This window comes from Ascaphus truei, chromosome 5, assembly GCF_040206685.1.
Source record: "Ascaphus truei isolate aAscTru1 chromosome 5, aAscTru1.hap1, whole genome shotgun sequence".
NCBI lineage: Eukaryota > Metazoa > Chordata > Amphibia > Anura > Ascaphidae > Ascaphus > Ascaphus truei.
The window spans coordinates 190,391,693-190,410,805 of NC_134487.1; the positions used below are offsets into that span (position 1 = coordinate 190,391,693).

The 19,113-nt window shown below is 48.5% G+C and overlaps 1 protein-coding gene across 5 annotated transcripts in view; it reads right to left on the reverse strand.

Annotated features, from left to right (window-relative positions):
- The window catches only part of PPP3CC (protein phosphatase 3 catalytic subunit gamma), a 91,507-nt gene that overhangs the window by 32,002 nt on the left and 40,392 nt on the right, over window positions 1–19,113 (reverse strand). For all 5 annotated transcript variants that reach the window (XM_075601460.1, XM_075601456.1, XM_075601455.1 and 2 more), the window contains exons 3-9: window positions 18,023–18,147; window positions 17,787–17,898; window positions 17,434–17,579; window positions 9,678–9,817; window positions 9,261–9,338; window positions 8,862–8,956; window positions 8,038–8,163 (exon numbers count right to left, since the gene is read on the reverse strand). In XM_075601460.1, the coding sequence (XP_075457575.1) occupies window positions 8,038–8,163; window positions 8,862–8,956; window positions 9,261–9,338; window positions 9,678–9,817; window positions 17,434–17,579; window positions 17,787–17,898; window positions 18,023–18,147 (822 nt within the window). The remainder of the gene's footprint in view (window positions 1–8,037; window positions 8,164–8,861; window positions 8,957–9,260; window positions 9,339–9,677; window positions 9,818–17,433; window positions 17,580–17,786; window positions 17,899–18,022; window positions 18,148–19,113) is intronic.

The following is a 19,113-nucleotide window of genomic DNA, read 5'->3' on the forward strand; positions in this document are numbered from 1 at the left end:
CGCACATCTGGAATGCCCTTCCCCTCAATACCCGACTAGCACCCTCTCTATCCACCTTTAAGACCCACCTTAAGACACATTTGCTTAAAGAAGCATATGAATAGCACTGGATTATCCTGGACAGATGATACATAAAGCTTGGCCCCCTGCAGACGCACTTACTAGAATTCCCTCCTACTGTCTCTATATGTTCCCCTACCTACTAATTAGATTGTAAGCTCCTCGGAGCAGGGACTCCTCTTCCTTAACGTTACTTTTATGTCTGAAGCACTTATTCCCATGACCTGTTATTTATATTATTTGTTATTTATATGATATGTATTACTACTGTGAAGCGCTATGTACATTTATGGCGCTATATAAAGACATACAATACAATACGATGCCACCGTCCCTTCTGAGAAAGAAACTAAACGCCTTCCTCTTCTTTTCCATTTCCTCCCCTACCTGTTTATTTAGCCACATTGGTTTTGACTTATTTGTTTTATACTTATTACCCAAGGGTATATACTGATGAGAAAAAGACAAAAAGAACAGCGCAAAACGCAATAGTGAAGTATGTAGGTACAAATTATATTTGTGAAAAAATGGTGAGTATTAAGCGTACATTTAAGCAGAAGAATAAAAGCATATCTGTGCAAACATCAGCACAATGTTACCACAATGGAAAGCCTCTGGATGGAGTGATGTAGCCCTCTGGTGCAGCAGCTGTCTTCTAGCAAGTCACAGTGGTATCTCTCACTTATCCTGGACCTCTGCAGGCGGCAGCTGCAGCCCTTGAGCTGTTCAGAGTTCCCCCACTGGTAGTGGCATCTGCTGGGCTCGTGGCAGTTCGTTTTTGGATGTCCTTAAGACACAGTAATGCCTCAGGGCTCTCCTCTCACTATACACACCGCGCTGCCCACGTGGGATCTTCTTCCGGCGCTCGCGCACTCCCGTGACGTCACGGGTGACGCGCGATGTGGATTTCAATGGAGAAAGTCCAAAAAAAATTTCACATTCAGAAAATCGCTAAAAATAGGTTAGGGAGGCTAGGATGGGGAACCAGACCCTGCCAATCTCTATGCCAAGGATAGAGATTGGCAGGGTCTGGTTCCCCATCCTAGCCTTCCTAACCTATTTTTAGCGATTTTCTGAATGTGAAAATTTTTTTGGACTTTCTCCATTGAAATCCACATCGCGCGTCACCCGTGACGTCACGGGAGTGCGCGAGCGCCGGAAGAAGATCCCACGTGGGCAGCGCGGTGTGTATAGTGAGAGGAGAGCCCTGAGGCATTACTGTGTCTTAAGGACATCCAAAAACGAACTGCCACGAGCCCAGCAGATGCCACTACCAGTGGGGGAACTCTGAACAGCTCAAGGGCTGCAGCTGCCGCCTGCAGAGGTCCAGGATAAGTGAGAGATACCACTGTGACTTGCTAGAAGACAGCTGCTGCACCAGAGGGCTACATCACTCCATCCAGAGGCTTTCCATTGTGGTAACATTGTGCTGATGTTTGCACAGATATGCTTTTATTCTTCTGCTTAAATGTACGCTTAATACTCACCATTTTTTCACAAATATAATTTGTACCTACATACTTCACTATTGCGTTTTTGCGCTGTTCTTTTTGTCTTTTTCTCTTAGTGTTTTGAGTGCTGAGCCACTCTTTCAGTTTAGCAGCATACGCCTCCTATATGGTTTTGTATATAAATTTATATATCATAACACTCTATGCACATATAATATTGCACTTTAACACCATAGTGTGTGAATTTGTCGTAAGGTGAATTTTGGGTTGCGCACTTATCTTTTGTATCACTATACACTGATGAGTTTGCTTTTCTAACAATGTTTTAAAGACTGCCCATTCATCTTCTACATTTTTCCCTGCAAAAACATCATCCCAATGTATTACTTGTAAATTAGTCCTCTGTTTATTAAAATCAGTCTTTCTAAAGTTTGAGGTCTTTGTTGAACCCAAGTAATCTGTTTTTTGATCATTTATTTCAAATGAGACCATGTTATGATCACTGTTACCCAAATGTTCCAGGACTTGAATATTTGCTATTACTTCTACATTGTTTGATATGACCAAATCCAGTATTGCCCCTCTCCTGGTTGGTTCCTCAATAATTTGGGTCATATAATTGTCTTTAAGAACCCCCAAAACCTGTTTCCTTTTGTTGTAATGCTAATCTCATTGCCCCAGTCTGTCTGGATAATTAAAATCACCCGTTATACAAAACATGACCCAGTTTTGATGCCTTCTCCATTTACAAAAGTATTTTAGCTTCCTCAATCTCACAGATATTTGGAGGTTTATAGCATATCCCTACAACATTTTCTTTATACTTTTACCTCCACTGCTAATTTCTATCCATAAGGTTTCTACATTTTCATCATTCCCTTCATAAACATCTTCCCCTATAATAGGTTTTAGATCCAGTTTAACATATAAACATACTCCACCTCCTCTTCTATTTGCTCGATCCTTCCGAAAAAGGGAATAACCCTCTAAATTAACTGTCCAGTCATGAGTTTCATCCCACCATGTTTCAGTAATGCCTATGATATCATACTGCTCCCTTGTATAGGGTGACCAGATTTTCAAAATGAAAAACCGGGACACATTAAAAAATTATTTATAAAACAAATTACATCACGTGACGCACCCCATTGCCATGACAATGAGACACTGACGTCAGGCGGTGACATGTTGCCATGACAATGTGGCATCACGTGATGTCTCTGCGCCATAATACGTCCCGTTGTCATGTCAACTGGATGCCGCGTGACGTCATGGAGTGTCTCGTTGTTATGGCAATGTGCATTACGTGACGTCGCGCAGCCATGTTGATAGAATTTGGAGGGGAGGATACAGCCACACACACACACAGACAGTGACACACAAACACGGTGACAGTGACACACAAACACAGTGACAGTGACACACAAACACAGTGACAGTGACACACAAACACAGTGACAGTGACACACAAACACAGTGACAGTGACACACAAACACAGTGACAGTGACACACAAACACAGTGACAGTGACACACAAACACAGTGACAGTGACACACAAACACAGTGACAGTGACACACAAACACAGTGAGAGTGACACAGTCACACAGTGACACACAGACAGTGACACACACACAGACAGAGACAGTGACACACAAACACGGTGACAGTGACACACAAACACAGTGACAGTGACACACAAACACAGTGAGAGTGACACAGTCACACAGTGACACACAGACAGTGACACACACACACAGTGACACACACACAGACAGTGACACACACAGACAGTGACACACACACACAGACAGACAGTGACACACACAGACAGACAGTGACACACACAGACAGACAGTGACACACACACACAGACAGTGACACACACACACAGACAGTGACACACACACACACACACAGTGACACACACACACACACACACACACAGTGACACACACACACACACACACACACACACACACACACACACACACACAGTGACACACACACACACACACAGACAGTGACACACACACAGTGATACACACACAGTGACACACACACACACAGTGACACACACACACACAGTGACACAAACAGACAGACAGTGACACACACAGACACAAACAGACAGTGACAGACACACAGTGACACAATCAGCCCATCTCTGCAAACACACATAAAAATAAGGTCTCTCCCTCCTTGGGGCGGGTAAGGTGCCTGGGAGGGGGGTATAAGGGGGCATGTGGGTTACCTTGGGCCCGTGGATGGGCTGCTGGAGCAGCATAGGTAGCCAGTGTGCAGATGAGGCTGGCAGGCCCGCGGAGCCTAAACGGAGGGACAGAGGGGCGGAGCCTAAGGAAGGGGAGGTCCCGGCATTACTGTAGGAGAGAAGGGAGGGGGCAGTGCTGAGGGAAGGGCCCGGCTTGCAGCACATCGTCAAAACTCCGCCCCCCTCCCGACATTCTCCAACAATCACAGCTGGCATTCTCCTTTCTCCCCAACCCCCCCCCCCCGCCCACTTGGGAGGGCAGCCAGCATCCTCCGCTCCCCGCAGCCCCAAAAGCCGTGACCCCAAGTAAAAACCGGGACATTTTGAGATTCAATTGATAACCGGGACAGCATATAAAAAACCGGGACAGCACATGAAAAAACGGTACTGTCCCGGCTAAACCGGGACGACTGGTCACCCTACCCTTGTAGCTATTAATTCAAGTTTCTCCATTTTATCTGTCAGGCTTCTTGCATTAGCACGCATGCATTTAAGTTTTTTTTCAGCCTGTACTATTATCTTATCTGCTTCTTCCTTTTTGCACCAACTTGGTTTCGTCTTTAGAAGTTTTCTAGTATTATCTGTATTTACTATGAGGGCTATGCACTAAGCAGTGAGCTTTTGCGTTCAAGTATGACATTTTGACTCGCCCGGTATAAAATGAAGCCAAACGCGGGATTCACCAAGAAGCGAAACCTGTTTTGGTACGTGCGATCAAAAACATGCTGGGGGGGGGGTATAGGATGGCACAGTGGCAGGGAGACAGGGAGGACCATTACAACAAATTATGATAGTGTGCGAGAAACCCCATGTCTTCATTAAGTCCACTTGTTTTGGTGTCAAAGAGTCTTATCATTCTGAGCGCAATAAATATATATATATATATATATAAATGAACCAGCGCTCAAACCAATATTAAATTGTTAAAGTACAATCAATAAATATTATAAATGTGTACATATATTGCATATGGAGTGTGTAGCACAATTGTCCACATGTAGAGTCCAGATAGTTAATAATGGAAAAAATATTCATATTTATATATATATATTGTATTTTTTCCATTATTAACTATATATATATATATATATATATATATATATATATATATATATATATATATATATATATATATATATATATATATATATATATATATATATATACTTAGTTAAGTTATGGTGAGTAAAAAAAGTGACACTTAGTTAAGTTATGGTGAGTAAAAAAAGTGACAAAAACCCTCCACAGCAAAGCATATAGCAAATGGAAATATTCCTGTGTGCTCATTTGCATGTCTTAGGCAGGTCTGCAACCCCGCCTTTCACCATTACCTCCCAGCACACAGCACTTCCACTGCAGCAAGGGATTCTGGGAAATGACATGCAAATGAGCACACAGTGCCACTTTTTTCTCAAAACACACACACACACACACACACACAATTCTAAGTTGTCTGCTTGTTTGTATGTCAGAAGCATTGAAATCTGACAAAGGCACCACGCAGCACAACAAAACTTTCACTGAACATTCTGCAGCGGATTTGTAGGTTAACGCAACTATTTAGAGCTTCCAATGTCACTGGATTATGTGGGGGAGATGTGACAGAGGGGGGGTGGGAGGGGGGGAGATGTGCCAGAGGGGGGAGGGTGGAGATGTGCCCGGGGGGTTGGGGGGGGGAGGAAGAGAGATGTGCCGACAGCGGGGGGAGATGTACCAACGGGGATTACGGGGTTGGCGCTCTTGTGATGCGCGGTCGGCGCGGGAGGAGGAGCGCCGCTGCAGCAGCTCAGTGGTGAGGAGCCAGGCCCGGTGTGACGGGGATTCAAGACAGGGTTATGACGTCGATGGAGCAGGGTTCTTACGTCACTTGACGTCAGCTGCGCCGGGCCCGGGTGTGATGGGCAGGAGGCAGATGGGAGACCTGTGACCGGCACGCAGCAGAGTGAGGAGGGGGAAGGAATCACAGTGTGGTGCAGGTACAGGGGGGGGGGACATGCCACAGCAGCGCAGGGAGATGTGCCGCCAGCGGGAGGGGAGGGGGTAGGCGGGGACATGTTCCGGCAGCGGGGGGGAAGACACACACACATATACACACACAAATCTCACCCTGCTCTACATCCAGCAGCAGGGGGGGGGGGGGAAGGGAGGGGAGGGGGAAAGGGAGGGGAGGGGGGAGGGCGGGTACATGTATTTAATATTACATTCCCCGAGTAAAGCCGACACAAACGCACTTGGCACAGTGCTAGAAGCTCCCCCTTGTATCTCAAATACAGTTAGCACATTTGAAATCATTCATTTTAACTGCAGCTAGCTTCTGAGCTGCAAAACAGGGACAAAAAAGATAGTGTAGGGGAACGCATGATATTATGGGGACATACAGTTTAACCCCTTCAGTCCTAACAGGGATTAGGGTTAACCAGCAGGGCATAATATCTTCATTATTGGCCTGGTTAACCCTCTCCCGCCACAGTGGCAATAAATCCATTAAGGAAAGCCATGCTTACATTACAATGACAACACACAAGGGAGCACAGAGCTACATCCAATATGACAAAAATACACAGTGATATATATATACATACATACACACACACACACACAACAAAAGACAGGGATGCCCGATGTTACATCCAATTAACAAAACATATAAAGTAATAAGTATAAAGTTTAAATACTTAAATAATAATATTTACTTGGTTATTTAGTTAAACCCTTTGGCCAAAGCGTCATAAGCATGCATACCACGTCAAGGTATAACCAAAATCAATGCAGGTCATATATATATATATATACACACACATATATATTTTATATATATATACATATACATACATATACACAGTGTTCGACAAACCTATACATTTGCTCGCCCCGGGCGAGTGGATTTAACCCCCGGGCGAGTAAATATTGGCCCAAGCAGCACATGTTTGGTACTAGGTGGCGAGTAGATTTTTTTGTGTGGCGAGTAGATTTTTTGGTGATTTGTCAACCACTGCATATATATATACACATACATATATATATATATATATATATATATATATATATATACACATATATATATATATACACACACACACATTCACCAACTGTGTGTGTGTGTATTTCATTTACACCTATGGAATGCATATTTTAGCTTGTTGAGGCAAATTAATTTGCTTATGATGGTATTTTACTCTCTATGTGCGAGGTTTTAATTATTGGCTTATCCCTCCCTGCTAACCAATCATATGTCACTATGTGTCTATATTTACACCGTTCTTTAATTAATGGGCATCCCCCGATGAACTCCGCTGACGAAACGCATAGGTCCAGCTGCGTCATCACGCAGCCTTGATCGCGACGCGGAGCCGTGCACGAGGACATCCAGAAGCAGCGGTTAGCGGAGGTTCCCTGGTCTATTTTGACGCCGAACACCGTGTTAATGAGTGTGCTCATATCCGACTCTCAAGAGGAGTTTATTGTTCCGTATTGGACGTCGGTACACGGAGGGACACGTGCGTGGAACCCCTGCTGACAATACTGTGCTTCCATCTTCCAGCTGACGGTGGATGATCCAGTCGGTTGCAGGTATCGGGATATGTTCCAATGCTTGTTTTTAATTTTTTTTTTTTAAGTGGGCATTTGACTCCCCCTTCCCTAATTAAATTGTGTGTTATTATGGTAATGCACTAGGGTGTGTGTGTGTGTATGTATATGTATGTGTGTGTATGTGTGTGTATGTATGTATGTATGTATGTATGTATGTATGAATGAATGAATGAATGAATGAATGAATGCGTGTGTGTGTGTGTGTGTGTGTGTGTGTATGTATGTATGTGTGTGTGTATATACACCTATATGCACACACGCACAGAAGCACAAAGAACTAACTCGCAGGGCTTCTTCCAAAGGTAAGTGATATATTGTTCACAGATAGACATATCGGGTCACTACTTAGGGCTTTTATCCTAAATGAGCACCCGATACGTTGATCTGTAAACAATACATCACTTACCTGTGAAGAAGCTCTGCAAGTTTTCCTACCGTGTAGCCATATTTAATTTTAGGCAACATGAAATCTGTATATACCAGAATGCTAAATACTCACGAGACCTCAGTTAGCAACGAGGATACAAAGCACGTACCGATGTTAATACTAGACCATTGAATGGTATTTTTCTTTATGTAAACATATTTTTCACAGATATGGATTCCGTTGTCTTATCGGGGCAGCAGGGGGTGGGGAGAGAGGTGTGTGTTGGGGGGTTGTTACCTTTCTCCCCCACGAAGGGCAGGGACCATGTGAAGACGTCCATGAAGTTTGGCAGCCAGTAGGGATGAGGGGAACAGTTAAATTGCCGGATATTCATCACATTGTTCTCATACTTCAGCACTGCGGCTGCAGGGGGAGAGGGGGATTAAGAGTGGGAAGTGACAGCATACTACACACACATACATACATACATATATATACACACACACACACACAGCACAGACAGTAGTAGTGCCAGACTCCTCCTCCTCCTGGCACAAACAGTGGAAGTGCCAGCCTCCTCCACATACACACACAGCATGGACAGTGGCAGTGCCAGTCTTCCGTTCGCACAGACAGCGGCAGTGACAGATACATACATACACACAGCACAGACAGTGGCAGTGACAGCCTCCTCCTTATACACACACACAGAGAGAGCTCAGGCAGTGACAGCTGCCTCCTCTCACACACAATACACAAACACACACACCCAGGGGTAGCCTTCTCCACACACACAGATTAGGCAGTGGCAGCCTCCTACCCAGCCACAGCGCAAACGGCAACACTGCCAGCCTCCGCCTCCTCCTCCTCACACAGTGCCGGAAGTTCACAGACTTCTCCACATACACAGTGTGGGTAGTGACAGTGACACCCTCCTTCTAACTTACAATGCAGGCCATGGAAGTGACAGCCTCCCCCTCAACTTCACAGTGCTGGAAAGGCCAGCCTTCCCCAAACAAAGTTTGGACAGTAGCAGTGCAGCCTCCCCCTCCCACTTCAACACACACACACACACACACAAACACACAAACACACACACGTGCCAGCCTCCCCTCTCTCACCTTTGTTGTTGTACACATCAAGGTAATTGGGTGCAGAAAAGATAGTGATGAGAGAGGGGAAGCCAGTGGTCTGACTCTTGCGATACATCCGGTACCTGCATGGTGAAAGGGAGTAGTTAGCAGGCAGCTCCTGGGCACAGTGCCTCCTCCAATGTAACTATTTCACCAAAGTTACACATCTATTCAAATAACCAGCAGCTTCGGAAATCCTGCTGGTCACTAGTAAGATGTCCGCCCCCCAGCAGATTTTCCTCCTCTCTTGCCCTCCAATCCTTTCTGCTGTACTTTCAGCAAAGAAAGAAGCAGGAGTGGGGGAGACTTTGGGAAATGAGGCCAAGATGTGTGTTATAACATGCAATATGCTCAGCTGCAAAACAGGGGGGGGGAGAGAGAAATTACCCAGCATCCTGTGCTTCGTGGGCCCGGATCACTGACAGGAGGTTGTTGCTCTGCAGGAACTCGCAGACGGCAGGGTAACTAGAAGAGAAGCAGGGTAACAATAAGGGGCAAGAATAGCTCAAAGAGGTAGGGAGGCAGGAAGTGATCAGCTACTGTCCCCTGAAACTGGATTCAATGCAGAGCCGCTAGAGGGGAAAGCTATGTATAACACTGTGTGTGAGCGTGCAAGTGCAGAGGTAGAGAGGGGGTAACTGTAGAAGCACAGGGTTGTAGGTGCAGGATGTACAGGAGAGGCGGTAACTATACAAGTAAAAGCAGCCATGTAAGGTGTTGTAGTTGTAGGGTGTCGAGGGGGTCACATATAGAAGTAGGAGCCCTCTCGTATGGTGTTGTGGGTGCAGGGTATAGAGGGTTTACCTGTAGAAGTAGGAGCACCCTCGCACAGTGTTGTGGGTGAAGTGCTCCAGCGTCTTCTCGTTGCCGTAGTCTTCGGCCGGGTCAGACCACAGAAGGTCACACATGGGGCCGAAAGCCGGAGGCTCCTTGAATCTGTCTAACTGAGGAGGCGAGGAAAAGTGGCAGTGAGAGGAGTGTACTCTTGTGCACTACCAGCATGATTGGATTCACCTCAGAGGTGGCTGCAGGACGTGCTACTGTATAGTGCTATACACATACATGACAATCCAGTATCCACCCTAGAGGTGGATGCATATCGTGTTATTATACAGCACTAGGTCAGTGTCACGGGAGACCAGGTTTATTAACATCTTTTATACCGGGATCATGTGATTGAGCAAAGCAAGGCAGTAAAATAAATTGTAATTTATTCCAGGATTAGACATACACACAATGTAACACAATTTGCACTGAAAACACACTTACTGGGAATGGGCCAATGAAATAAATCTTCCTTGGAACGAAATGTTAACAACTGATGTCTGTATGAATCCTTTCCAATGACCGGGAGGTACTCATGAAAATCCTGGTACGCAATTCGGCATGCAATACCAGCTCCCAACCGCTACGTCCTGTTTTCAGAACTTGGTCCCTGAAAAGCGGGACTTAGAAAATGTCTTGAGTAACAAATCTCTGGAGCCGGCTCACTTCTATTTCTCTCAGAGCATCTTTTTCGTAACTTGAATTTGCCGCTGATTGTTTGGCGTTTGGAATCTGAGGTCCTGATTTGCTGCAAGGTTTCTTATAGGTTTTGGATTCCCATTCAGAAACCACTACAGCCAATTAGCGCGTGGGAATTCTCCTGCCAGCCTATCACCGATTTGCCGTATACTGAAGCCAGGTGGGTACCGATTTTCATTCTGCCAAGGGGCATGAGCCAACCTGGCACCTTTGCCTCTTAGCATATCGAGCCCACCAGCTGTCCAGGCTCCGCAGAGTCTGGGGAAGGACAAATGATTGCTGGATAACCCTTTGTCAGACCAGGACAGGGGTACTCCGATAACTACAGTACTCCTCCTGTTCTGACAGCTGGGCATCCTTGAGGCTTTCAACTCCGGGTCCCGAGCAGACTCATTGGCGCCAAGCTTCGTAGCCATCTGGTCTCTCGGAACCGCGGACTTGGAAATCCCACAGTCACATATACAAGCATATACATTTAGCAAATAAACCTTTAATAAAATATACTTTGACTCTGTGTCTTGTGTTTAAACATGTCTAAGTCTCCTGGTCTGGTGTCCGGGATAGAATAAGAATATAGGTTCCCTACTCTTACCAGCTTTATACCTGGCACACTGCAAAACCCTGACTTTAGTTTCATACACAAATAAAAACCCTGCAGCTTTATCACCTAGCTGGAGCACCCCCTGAACACCTATATAAGGTTCAGGGTGACTTGGGCATGAACGGGACATCCCACCGTATGCTAGAGACCCTGGGACCGTTCTGGGGATACCTTGATCCCTGATGCCCTTTTTACATTTCCTGTTTGTGCTGAAGCAGGGAACACTGGCGGTGAGTCGCAAGAACATTTCCAGGGTAGGATTCTGCCAGAGCATTGTGCTTCAATGTGCCAAGAATCTTACCTGATTCCCGGGTACATCATTGGGGTATCCCATAACTCGGGAACCCCGATACATAGCCACAACCTGAAAGAAGTTTCTCCGCAAAACCAACCCTAAAACTCACAGCCTAGCAAGCTCCGCTGGCTAGCACTCCTGGAAAGGTAAAAACACAAAAATACTGTATTGTCGCATACTTTCTACACAGTCTCAGTGATGCATATACGACAGTCAGGTCCAAGAGCTGACACTCTAGGACCTTTACACACGGATCAGGGGTAACCAAGTGGGCTTAACCTTTATTATTGAGCCTGGTTACCCCCCCTCACTGTCACACCTCCCCCCCTCAAGACGAAGGCTTTGTCCGGCGGTTAAACTGGCCTGACACCTCTCGAGGCTGCTGGCTCACTAGGACTGTCCTGGCGTGAAAGTCCATCCGCATTGCCATGCTCGCTGCCTTTGTTGTGTTGGATAGTAAAGTCAAACTCTTGCAGCGCAAGACTCCAGCGAAGCAGCTTGGCATTTTCCCTGGACACCTGTTGTAGCCAACTCAGGGGGTTGTGATCAGTGATCACTGTAAATGTCCGGCCATACAAATAGGGCTGAAGTTTTCGTAAAGCCCACACAATAGCCAAACATTCTTTTTCAATGGTGGCATAAGCCACTTCCCTGGGCAGCAGTTTCCTGCTCAGGTACACCACAGGATGCTCTACTCCCTCCTCCCCCCCTCTTGGCTGAGTACAGCCCCAATACCATAGTCCGAGGCATCGGTCTGTACAGAAACTTTTTTGAATAGTCTGGGGCAGCCAGGATAGGAGCACTGGCCAGCACCGTCTTTAGTGCCTGAAATGCAGTTTCACAAGCAGGAGACCAGGCTACCAGAACTGGGAGTCGCTTCTGTGTCAAGTCTGTCAGGGGTTTAGCCACAGCGTTGTACTGTGGTACAAACTTCCTATAGTAGCCAGCGGTGCCTAAAAAAACCATAACCTGCTACTTAGTCTTGGGAACTGGTCACTGCACTATACCCTCAGCCTCAGCTAGTTCAGGCTTGAGATGCCCTCCACCCACCCTGTGCCCTAGGTACAATACCTCTGCCATACCTACTAAACACTTGGTGGGCTTCAATGTAAGCCCTGCTTCCCTAATTCTGCTCAGCACCGCTGCTACATGAACTAACTGACTGTCCCATGAACTGCTAAACACCGCAATGTCGTCCAGGTATGCCCTGGTAAAAACGTTGCATCCCTTCCAGTAACTTATTGACCAGGCGTTGGAAGGTAGCCAGGGCATTCTTCATCCCAAATGGTATCACTAGAAATTCATAGAGGCCACTTGGAGTAATGAATGCTGACTTCTCCCTAGCCACCTGGGTCAGAGGAATCTGCCAATACCCTTTGCACAGATCCATGTTGGTCAGATACTTTGCCCCCGTGAGCTCATCTAACAACTCGTCCATGCAGGCATGGGATAAGCATCTGACACCGTTACCGCATTGAGCTGCCAGTAGTCCTGTCCTCTTAGGCACTAGGACTACCGGACAAGCCCAAGGGCTTTGGGACGGTACAATTACCCCTAGGGCCAGCATCTCTTCTACTTCCCTCTCTATGCTACCCTTTACCTCTGCTGATACCTGGTACGCATGCTTATGTAGAGGTCTCAGATAACCGGTGAGCACTGGGTGATCTATGATGTGTTCTGCCCAGCTTGTCCGTGAACAGAACCCTATGCTGCTCTAACATAGCCCTCGCCTATATTCTCTGCTGTATGCTGAGCTGGGACCCTATCCCAACCTGCTCTACTGTGCCCTCTGCCTAGACTCCCCTAGGAGGTCAGGCAGAGCATTGCTCGCCAGGTCCCCCATCGGTGGGCTACAAATAACCAGTACTGATGCTTCACTCTGTTTAAAATATTCCTTAAGCATATTTATAGAAGTCCTATTTCTACCCTTCTCTCCATCTAACTGCACAACATAGTTGCACTCATTCATCTTCGTGAGAACCGCGTACGGTCCAGACCAGGCAGCCATTAATTTGTTCTGACGAGTGGGCTTCAGAACAAGTACTTGCTGTCCTGGTATGAATGACTTGCTACAGGCGTTTTGGTCATACCAAGTTTTCTGCTTGGTCTGAGCCTCCCCGAGATTAGCCTGTGCCAACCCCATAAGCATTTCTAGCTGGTCTCTGAGATCTATCACATGCTGAAGCACAGAATCATCAGTATTGGTATTCTCCCCTTCCCATCCCTCACGGAATAGGTCAAGATGTCCCCGTACACTGCGACTATATAGCAGCTCAAAGGGACAGAACCCGGTTGATTCTTGCGGTACCTCTCGGTAGGCAAACAGCAAGTGCTGCTGGTGAACTTCATAGTCCTTCCCTTCAGTCTCTATAAACGCTCGAAGCATCTGCTTTAGGGTACCATTGAACCTCTCACATAATCCGTTTGTCTGGAGGTGGTAAGGGGTCGTGCGCTGGTGCTTCACCCCGCATGAATCCCACAGAAACTAACAATTCACTCATGAATTGTGACCCTTGATCGGTTAGAATCTCACTAGGGGAACCTACTCTAGTGAAAATAACCAACATTTTGCTACTGCTCTAGCATTGAGGGTGAAAAGGGCTACAGCCTCAGGGTACCTGGTGGCAAAGTCCACCACCGTTGGGATATAGCACTTGCCAGACCAACTGGGGATCATGAGGGGTCCCACTATGTCCATAGCTACCCTCTGGAAAGGTTCCTCAATTACCGGTAGTGGGTTCAGGGGTGCCTTCACACGATCATCCGCCTTACCCACTCGCTTGCAGGCATCACAGGCGTGGCAGAACTCTGCCACTGCTTCTGATGTCCCCCGGCCAGTAGTAACGCTGCAACAGCGGGGCTCTCGTCCGAGTGACCCCCTGATGCCCCGCTAGTGGTATGGAGTGGGCTACCTGTAACAACTGTTGCCTATACTCCCTCAGCACCACTGTCTTCTACCAATCCAGATCCTATCTAGCCTGGTAGACCCCTGCTCTCTGTTCAAGGGCCTGCAGTGCCATGAGAAATCTCACGCCTGGAATTTCATGCCCTCCAAGCTGGGATCAGCTCTCACCTCATCCCTAAACCGTGTCCCTAATTCTGGCCACCCACCCATAGTCTCTAAGTCAGGGGAAAAAGGAACAGGTAAAGGGGAAGGTAAGTCTTCACACTGTCGCGACTCAGTCTGGCTTACCTGCCTGGTCTCCTCAGACCCCTGGAACTGTTGGTCCCAAATGCAGGGAGACGGCGGATCCTTCAGGTGCAACTCCTGATGACTGACTCCTGGTATTCGCTGCAACAGGAGCCAGCTCTGCCGTAAACACGCATGTAACATGCCCCAGGTTATTGCAAGTAGAACCTCAGCATCTAACCCCGGCAATAACCCCACCTCCCTCATGCCCCGTCCGGCACCCCAATCAAGGAATACACGGGCAACTTGGAGTGACCGCGGTCCTCTGTCTGGCATTGTCACTTGCATCCGCGTCCGGGAGCAAATCCTCTGGCCGGTCCATATCAGGTCGGACAAGGGTAACTGTGGCACCGGAGTCGAGCAAGCCGGTGGCTTGACGATCTCCAATGGTCACCTTGCGCAGATGCTTCTGCCGGACATCTGTGGATTGCAGCCCGACTGGCGCAATCGGATGTCCCACGATCTCCACTACTGGTTCCTGGGGGGCAAGTGCAGATCCCTCCGTGGAAGTCCCTCTCTGGGCTGGTTCGATGGCTGTACTTGGCTCATCTGTGTGTATCAGTCGCACATGGGTAACAGGTCTCGCAGCTGGACAGCGTTGCCACTGTTGGGATCCACCAGACTTTGGATGGTCCAAACAGTCTGGCTTGATGTGCCCAGTCTTGTTGCACTGGTAGCACCTCCTTTCGTGTCGGAGCTTAGGGTGCACTTCCATCCGCTGCAGGTTTGCTCTTCCACTGAGGGGTGCTTTGGCTCCCTTAGCAGAGGTAGCCGTTTCCTGGGTAGCCCCTTTCTTAAACCTTCAACAGTACCCGGCTGGTGACAAATTCATCAGCCATTTTTGCAGCGACCACATAGGTCTTTGGCTTGCGGTCAAAAATCCATTCCCTCACGTATGAGGGGCACTGCTGCAAAAATTGTTCCTTAAACACCAAGTCCAGAAGTGAGTGGTACTTAGTAGCACCATACCCCTCCACCCATTGTGTCCCGTGCAAAGCCATGCGGGAGGCAAATAGCATGTAAGACTCCCGGTGGCGCTTTTTCTCTGACCGGAACATGCCACGGTACGCTTCTGGGGTGATGGCATACTGGGTGAGCAGGAGCAGGAGGGCATTTGAATGTCCTATATCATTGCCATCTCGGCGGGGATTCCATGGAGTTTCTCCACGGCCGCGTCGGACCCTTTCGTCCAGGGTTGCCCCCTCTCCCCACGAGGCAAGGAGTGCAGCGATTCCAGGGTGGCAAGTCCATTAGCCTCTGGGACTACCACGGTCGCACTCCCCCGAACCGGTTCACCAACAATGTCAAGGCTGGTACCCGCTCCCTCCCCAGGTCCTTCCTCTGCTACCGGGGCTGAAATAACCTCCTGCGCCCCTGGCTGAAGTGTGATCACTGCAACTGCAGCTGAGAGCATGTCCCCCACTGGTGAAGCAATGTGTGCTTCGTGAGCTTCCAAGTCCTCCTCCAGTAAAGTCTTGAACCGACCGTCTGTCAGCAATCCATAGCTTTCACACTGGGCAACAAGCTTGGCTCTGTCCCATGACCGGTACTGACCCGATCGCTTGTCAAGTTCGCCTGAGGGGGCTAAGCTAAGGGGCAAAGAGAATCTGTGTTTTCCGGGCGTTGTGAAACGTGTGTATGTTACCACTTGTCTTGGGAGCTCGCAATCTTTGAGTTTCCCTCTATGTTACAAGACCACGCAGGATGTTATAACATAGGCTCAATCGATCCCACCGCTGCCACCAGAAAATAAAGCCTGTCACGGGAGACCAGGTTTATTAACACCTTTTATACCGGGATCATGTGATTGAGCAAGACAAGGCAGTAAAATAAATTGTAATTTATTCCACGATTAGACAGACACACAATGTAACCCAATTTGCACTGAAAACACACTTACTGGGAACGGGGCTAACGAAAAATCTTCCTTGGAACGAAATGTAAACAAACTGATGTCTGTAGGAGCCCTTTCCAATAACCGGGAGGTACTCAAGAAAATCCTGGTATGCAATTCAGCATGCAATACCAGCCCCAACCGCTCCCATTTTCAGAACTTAGTCCCTGAAAAGCGAAACTTAGAAAATCTCTTGAGTAAAAATCTCTGAAGCCGGCTCATGTCTTTCTCACAGAGCATCTTTTTCGTATCTTGAATTTGCTGCTGATGGTTTGGTGCTTGGAATCGGAGGTCCTGATTGGCTGCAAGGTTTCTTATAGGTTTTGGAGTGCCATTCAGAAACCACTACAGCCAATCAGCGCATGGGAATTCTCCTGCCAGCCTATCACCGATTTGCCGGTATGCTGAAGCCGGGTGGGTATCGATTTGGAATCTGCTAAGGGGCATGCGCCAACCTGGCACCTCTGCCTCTTAGCATATCGAGCCCACCCACTGTCCAGGCTCCGCAGAGTCTGGGGAAGAGCAAATGGTCGCCGGATATCCCTTTGTCAGACCAGGACGGGGGTACTCAGAGAGGACTACAGTACTACTCCTGTTCTGACACCTGGGCATCCCTGAGGCTTTCAACTCTGGGTCCAAAGCTGACTCAGTGGTGCTTCAATGCTGTGCTTCAATGTGCCCGAGAACCTTACCTGATTCCCCGGTACATCTTTGTGGTATCCCATAACTTGGGAACCCTGATACATAGCCACAATCTGAAAGAAGTTTCTCCGCAAAACCCACCCTAAAACTCACAGCCTAGCAACCTCCGCTGGCCAGCACTCCTGGAACCTTTACACATGGATCAGGGGTAACCAAGTAGGCTTAACCTTTATTATTGTGCCCGGTTACTCCCCCCTCACCGTCACAGTCAGACATGGCAGTGCGTGGGATACACAGACGTGACAGAGTGCTGCAGGGGGGAATCACAGCCATGTGACAGTTCAGGGACATTAGGTTAATTTGACCCTCTCATGAATTGGGGGAAGATGTGAGAGTGTCATGTGACACGCTTACCTTTCTGATGTCGTCCAGGCAGGTGATTTCGGGGGACAGCCCCCCATGCACGCACAGGAACTGCTGGTTAAGCAGAGCCGCCAAAGGAAGGCAGTCAAAAGCGTCCATGCAGGCGTCATACACTCGTTCCGAGTACTTAATCTTACCTGCGGGACAGGTACAGAGCATGTGTGGGAAGGCAAAGAGCACAACGAGAAGAGTGCAGAGAGCGCAGCGCACAGAGCTGGAAGGGGAGAAAGCAAAATGTGCAGAGTACGCAAAGCGAAGAGCGCAGTGCACAGAATGAAGCGCACAGAGCGCGCATAGAGCGGAGTGCCCACAGAGAGCGCAGCGTGCGCACAGGAAGCACTCACATTCTTGTTTAAAGGTGAAGTACTCTGTGAGGTGTCGGCACTCATGGTTCCCTCGCAGCAGGAACAGGGTCTTAGGGTGAATAATTTTTAGGCTCCACAGGTACAGAACACACTGCAGGGAGTAAAGGGGAAAAGAGAGAGATCATTACAGAGAAGAGAAAGAGTGGAGAGACACCATGGGTCACAGGTCCCTTCTGTCTGTGTTACTATGTCACCCTGCGGATGGAAGGACTCACATCTATACTGAAATATCCTCGATCCACGTAGTCCCCCAGGAAGAGGTAGCGTGTGGTGTGGGGGGATCCTCCGACCTCAAACAGCTTCATGAGGTCAAAGAACTGCCCATGAATGTCCCCACACACTGCAAGGAATGAGAGAGGCAGTGAGAGAGGGAGGAAAGAGACATACATAATGAAGAAGAGGGAGACAGACAGACAGAGACAGAGAGAAGAGGCACGCCGAGAGAGAAAGAGAGACAGAAGAGGCACGCCGAGAGAGAGAGAGAGAGAGAGAGAGAGAGAGAGAGAGAGAGAGAGACAGAAGAGGCACGCCGAGAGAGAGAGAGAGACAGAAGAGGCACGCCGAGAGAGAGACGAGGAACGCCGAGAGAGAGAGAGAGAAGAGGCACGCCGAGAGAGAGAGAGAGAGAGAGAAGAGGCACGCCGAGAGAGAGAGAGAGAGAGAGAGGAGAGGCACGCCGAGAGAGAGAGGAGAGGCACGCCGAGAGAGAGAGAGAGAGAGAGAAGAGGCACGCCGAGAGAGAGAGAGAGAGAGAGAAGAGAGGCACGCCGAGAGAGAGAGGAGAGGCACGCCAAGAGAGAGAGGAGAGGCACGCCGAGAGAGAGAGAGGAGAGGCACGCCGAGAGAGAGAGAGTAGAGGCACGCCGAGAGAGAGAGAGGAGAGGCACGCCGAGAGAGAGAGAGGAGAGGCACGCCGAGAGAGAGAGAGTAGAGGCACGCCGAGAGAGAGAGGAGAGGCACGCCGAGAGAGAGAGAGTAGAGGCACGCCGAGAGAGAGAGAGTAGAGGCACGCCGAGAGAGAGAGAGTAGAGGCACGCCGAGAGAGAGAGAGTAGAGGCACGCCGAGAGAGAGAGAGTAGAGGCACGCCGAGAGAGAGAGAGTAGAGGCACGCCGAGAGAGAGTAGAGGCACGCCGAGAGAGAGAGGAGAGGCACGCCGAGAGAGAGAGAGTAGAGGCACGCCGAGAGAGAGAGAGTAGAGGCACGCCGAGAGAGAGAGAGTAGAGGCACGCCGAGAGAGAGAGAGTAGAGGCACGCCGAGAGAGAGAGAGTAGAGGCACGCCGAGAGAGAGAGAGTAGAGGCACGC